Source organism: Hylobates moloch, unplaced genomic scaffold (assembly GCF_009828535.3).
Source record: "Hylobates moloch isolate HMO894 unplaced genomic scaffold, HMol_V3 SCAFFOLD_14, whole genome shotgun sequence".
NCBI lineage: Eukaryota > Metazoa > Chordata > Mammalia > Primates > Hylobatidae > Hylobates > Hylobates moloch.
The window spans coordinates 52966974-52972649 of NW_026652289.1; the positions used below are offsets into that span (position 1 = coordinate 52966974).

Below are 5676 nucleotides of genomic sequence, written 5' to 3' on the forward strand. Positions count from 1 at the left end.
TGCTCAGAGCCCCCTCTGCAGATGGCTACACGGAGGGCAGAGCTGAGAAGAGGTTAAGGGCAGGAAGTTCCTCGGATGGGTTAGAAAATGGGGCAGGGTGGAGAGAGGGGAAAATTCCTCAGAAAGTCCCAAATCTGACCTAATGTTGACCAAGGGCCAGGGGGACCCATTCCAGAAGTTCCTCTGAGGACGCTATGCCCTGAACAGGGAGTCCTGCCCGCCCCTTCCCCCACCGCACCTGCTGGCCCTTCTCCATCTTCCTGCACAAGCTCCCTGGTGCCTGGCCTAGCCAACCTTCCCTGACGGCCTTGACCCTGGAAGCCCTCCCTCCACCAAGTCCCCATTGCCTCCAAAGGAGAGCCAAGTCTCAACCAGTACCCTCCTCTCCTCTGTGGATGAACAGATCCAAGCGCAAGGTCCGCTCATCCTGACCAGGGCACCCCCAAGGGCACAGCCAGCGTCCTCTTCAGTTTCCAATGTGGGAGCCTCTGCAGGGCTGGGTACCCAGGACGGCTTGAGGAAGAGACACAGCTTCTGAGTCCCCCACTTCCCTCCCCTGGACTAGGGCTTTTCAAGGACAAAGCCAGGGCATGGCCCCTTGGGGAGAGGAGCCACCATCTATTAAATTGTCCTAGGGCACAGCGTCCTGTCCCTTCCTCATACAACCCTCAGCCCCAGATCAGAAGGCAGTACAGCCAGTCCCCTGGGCAGCACTCCACCTGTTTTAGAGACAAGAGTGCGTTCTAGGGAGGGATGGATCCACCCAGGGGTCCACAGCCGCCTCTAGCTCCTCCTGCCTACTGGCACCTTCCACCAGCACAGCCCTTCCCCGAACTTTTGAGGTTCTGTGGTAAATCTGTGCCCACCATGACCTCAGAATCTCATCCAATGGCTCTCAGGAGCAATTAGGGCTCTATCCTTCTCCTGCCCTCCGCCTTTCTGGGATCCAAACAGAAAAAGTCATGCTTGTGTTATCTTAATTGTAAAAGGTTTATCAAGAAAAAAGATTCAAGCAGCAGCATCCAGGAGAAGACCATGACCCCCCCGGAGGCAAGGAGGGCAGTGGTGACACAGGTCAGCACCCCACAACAAGCTGCTGGACCACACCCTGACCTGGGTGGGGAGGAGGCAGAAACCCCTCGGGGATGTAAACATAGGTCAGAGACAGCACAACCTGACTGGGAGCAGGGGCCCACATTCCAGCGAGGCAGGCAGAGGGCGGGTGGGCATGGAATCCCTTGCATGGGTGGGCAGGCAGGCCCCTGTCTTTTTCCTCTTAGGTTTCCCATTGTGCAACAGGAAGGATCTGGGGAAGACAGTGCCACGGAGCCCAAGGACCCTGGGATCCTGGGTTTGGACCCGCTTCGAGTGTGCGGAGTTATTGCTGGTGAACTCAAATATACAGTCGCTTTTGAGAGTCTTCTCCAGGAAGGTGTCACCAGGGATCTGGGGCCCAGGGCTTATACCTCAGCACCTTGAGCCCGAGGAGGGGAGGATGCTGCAATGGTCCCCTACCCGAAACAAGCTGAGGGCCCAAAAGTGGAGGGGAGTCAGAGGCCTACAGGAGGGAGATGGCCTGTAGGCCCCTCCTGCAGGGGACAGGGTGATGTACGGACAGCCAGCAACATGGGAGCAAGGGAGATCCCTTCCTACCACACAGGCCAGAATCCCCATGGAAAGCGCACCTAACTTGCTTGGAAAGTAAGGGAGAGAAGAGGGAGATGTTTGCATGCCTCCCTAACTTTGCCCATGCTGTTCCTCTCCCCTGAAAGTCCTTCTCCCCCAGGTACTGTCTGGCAGGTCCTTGTCATTCTTCAAAACACTGCCCGAATGTTGCCTACTCTATGGAGTCTTCCCTGACCAGTGGAATGCTATGGTCCCTTCTATGAGCTTCCAGAAATCCCTCACTTAACCATCAGTCATACTGCATTGACTCTGTCTGTGTCTGACCCCGACCTTCAATGAGGACTCCTGAAGAGCAGGCATGTCACAGCCCTGGGTGCCCAGCATCCGACCCAGGGGTGCAGCAGGCCTCGGTGTCTGCTGAATGGATAAGGCAGCAGTGGCCAGGTGAGCAAGCAAAATAGGCTCTAGGGGAGGCTGAGACCCTGGCCTGACCTTCACTGACTAACCGGCAGCCCAGGCCTTGGCCTCGAGGGCTCCTGACTCCATTCTCACCCCTGCTGTGCCCCACTTCTAAGGAGTGGGGAATTTCCCAGGGGTACCCATGACTCCTTGAAAGCTCCTTCTCCCAGTAAGCAGGACAGGCCACTTATCTCCGCCACCGCTGACCCCTGCCCCAGCCACTGCTGGTATAGGGAGGTCGGGAAAGTGGGGTACACTGCAGTGACCAGGCCCAGGGGAAGGAGGGGGCCCAGGCACACACGGTCAGAGGTTGTCATACATGCGCAGGGTCTTCTGCAGCTGCTGGCCCACCCGCTGGTAGAAGAGGATCTGCTGGCGCAGGTAGTTCTGCATCATGTGCTTGAAGTCGAGCTCACGGCGCTGATGGAAGTGGTTCATCTCGGCCTGCAGGGCGAAACCCACCACGCGGCAGCGCCTGCGAATGCCATCTGCCTCGTCCTGCGCCATGCGGCCCTCGTCACTCATGCGTTGGCTCTCCTTCACCTTGGCGAAGGCGCCTGACATAGGAGAGCAGAGGACAGCATGTGAGGGCTCTGATCTTCACGTGCTCCCTGTACCCTTGAGGGCAGACAGCACCCTCATCAGCTCAACTCAGACCTCACTCCTGAGCCCCAGACCCACATTCCAGCCACCTGGGTGTCTCTTGCCAGGACGTTACCCAGGCCCTCACCCTCAGCACCTCCTAAACCAAGCACATCATCTTCCCTCCAAATTTGCAGCACCACCAGTAGCCCACATGTGACCAGTCACAGCCCTGCTTGATGGACTATGAATTCAATGAGGATAGAGCCTGTCCTCAACCTCTTTGTGTCCCTGGTACCCAGAACAAGGCCTGGCCCACAGCAGATCCTGATATAGGCCTGCGGAACTGGTTCAACCCTGTCCCTCACTGGACTGCTACAGCAGCGCCCCCACGTCTCCCTGCCCTCTGCCCCAGCCTCTGACACATTCTCTGCAGCATCTAAAGAGGTCTCCCAAGCTGGGCACCTTTCCTGGCTCTCCACTACCTACAGATCAAGGTCCACACCAATCTGCCTGGCCTGGGGGTCCCTCACCTCTGGTTGTTGGCCCCTGCACGCATTCCACACTGACCCCCATGTTCATCAAACTCACCTGGCTCTTTCCTACCTTCCTACCTCTGCCCCCGGATTCCTATTCATAATTCATGGCCCCGATCAGGTGCCACTTCTACACTGGAGCCTCTCCCAGTTCCCCTGACAGAATGCCTCCCCCATGTCACCTGTGCCCTGGCTCCCCACCCCTACCCCCATCACACTGCTGATTCTAAAACAACTCTTCAAAGGCCACCTGGTGTATCTCCCAGACATGCACGCCCTGTTCCCTCCTCATCCCAGCCCCCAGGGAACTCCAGGAGGTTGTGTAATAACCAGGTGACAGATGGGGGGTGGAGATGAACCTGGGCAGAGGACCCAATTTAGAAGAATCTGAATGAATGAACAAGCAGTTGGTGAATGAATTTCAGTTCTGAATTAAAAGAGACTTGACTAATTCTGCCTTTAAGCCAGTAGGGACAGTTGCTGGGAAGAGAAGGAAGTTTGCCTGTGCCTGGCACTCAGTCGCCAAGGGCTACAGAGAATCCACCATACAAAGAAGATTAGGAGCGGGGAAGGGTTGGCATAGAGGACAGCAACCCCTGAGCACTTCAAACGCACCCACTACACACAGATAGCATGCTCAATATCCATGCTTTCCCACTTCTCCTTTAAGGAGGGCTCTTGAGGGCCGTCTAGATGATATTCTCTTCACTCCCTGGCTCAAATTGTCCGGTGCATTCTAAATGCATTCATTGAGCACTTACTGTATATCAGGCCCAGGGCTCTACATGCTGGGAATAACTCTGGATGCCTTTAGAAGAGGCAACATCCATGTTAGTTGACAAGTGCATGGCTAATCGGCTAATAGTACCATTTCAGGCAAACAGACTCAAGTTCAGAGAGTCTCCAGGGCTGCTCACACAGCGCCCAAAAGAAATCTGCAGTCCCCAGCTCCCAGCCTACTCAGTCCTTCTGCCACCTTCCCTGGACCACCTCCTGCACCATCTCAACAGCCCAGCCCTGGGCAGCAGAAGGGGGATCACCCCAAGGCCCAGGATAGGACCCAGTAAGAGACTTCAGAGCTGGAAAGGCCCAAAAGATCAGGTGTCCAACCCTCGATTCCACCTCCACCCTACTACTGTACAGAGGAGGCCAAGGCCCTGAGGGGCAGGAACTTGCCCAGGACTCCCAGCCTCTTTCCTGCCTGGTCCTCCACAGCTGGGGGTTGGACACCACTTCTGTTGCAGGGAGCCCATGCCAGGTCCTTCAGTCATATGTGTGGGGCCCCCAGACATTGGACACAGGGATTCAAGAAGGTCCCAAGGAGCAGGAAGAACCGTAAGAAGAAAGGTAGAAAACAGCAGGGTGAAGAAACTGGAGTTAAACTTCTGCAGAAGGAACCCAGATAAAGGGGAGATACTGAACTAGCCTGGATTCCACCTGCCTGAGAAAGTTGGCACAGTGGAAGTGCATCTATAGACTTTTCCTGTTCATGGCCTTGGAGGAAGGAAAGGCCTCTTTTGCTGATGAGGAGCCCAAAGGGTAAGAATGAACCCATTGCAATGGTTAGGTATCCACAGACAGGCAGGAGGCCAGGGATGGGGAGCAAAGGCTGCAGAGGTCAGGGGGAAACAGAGGCCCCACCCTGTTCTCCGTTACCCCTCCACCCTGTGACTCAGCTCTGGGGCCAGGACCAGCTAATGCTAATGCACCCCACCCCACAGGCTGGGAGTCAGGGCTCAGGCCTGTCCAGCATCCCCTCTACGTTCTACTTAAGACTTAACCTGAGAGCTGAGGACTCAGGGGGACCTCCTGCCTCAGCACTCCTCTTTTTTTTTTTTTTGAGACGGAGTCTCGCTCTGTCGCCCAGGCTGGAGTGCAGTGGCGCAATCTCGGCTCACTGCAAGCTCCGCCTCCCGGGTTCACGCCATTCTCCTGCCTCAGCCTCTCCGAGTAGCTGGGACTACAGGCGCCCGCCACCACGCCCGGCTAATTTTTTGTATTTTTAGTAGAGACGGGGTTTCACTGTGGTCTCGATCTCCTGACCTCGTGATCCGCCCGCCTCGGCCTCCCAAAGTGCTGGGATTACAAGCGTGAGCCACCGCGCCCAGCCTCAGCACTCCTCTTATAGGCTGGGTCCCAAAAATGCAGAAAGGAGGGTTGGAGCCCACCAGCTGCAGAGTCCCAGGGATATTCCTTAAGCTCCTACCTCAATCCATCTTGCCCCTGCCTCTTGGAGACAGTTAACATCCACCCCAGGTTGGGGGCAGGAGGGAGCAGGAGGTCTGAGTCCTAGTCCTAGCTGTGTCCTCTCCAGCAAGCCACTGCTCTTGCCTGGGCTCCAGGTCTCCCCACTGCCCAGTGGGACAGGTTGCACTAGATGTGATGCTGTTGACAACCTCTCACACGGTATAGTGCTTTAAGAGTTTCCACATCTGTAAAATGGGATAATAATAGTACCTGCCCTAGGCCGGGC

General features: G+C 56.3%; 1 protein-coding gene across 1 annotated transcript in view; it reads right to left on the bottom strand.

Annotated features, from left to right (window-relative positions):
• Nucleotides 1-836: 836 nt before the first annotated feature.
• The window catches only part of SNX33 (sorting nexin 33), an 11525-nt gene continuing 6685 nt past the window's right edge, over nucleotides 837-5676 (bottom strand). The window contains exon 3 of the mRNA XM_058427929.1: nucleotides 837-2642. Within this exon, the coding sequence (XP_058283912.1) occupies nucleotides 2389-2642 (254 nt within the window). The 3' untranslated portion in view covers nucleotides 837-2388. The remainder of the gene's footprint in view (nucleotides 2643-5676) is intronic.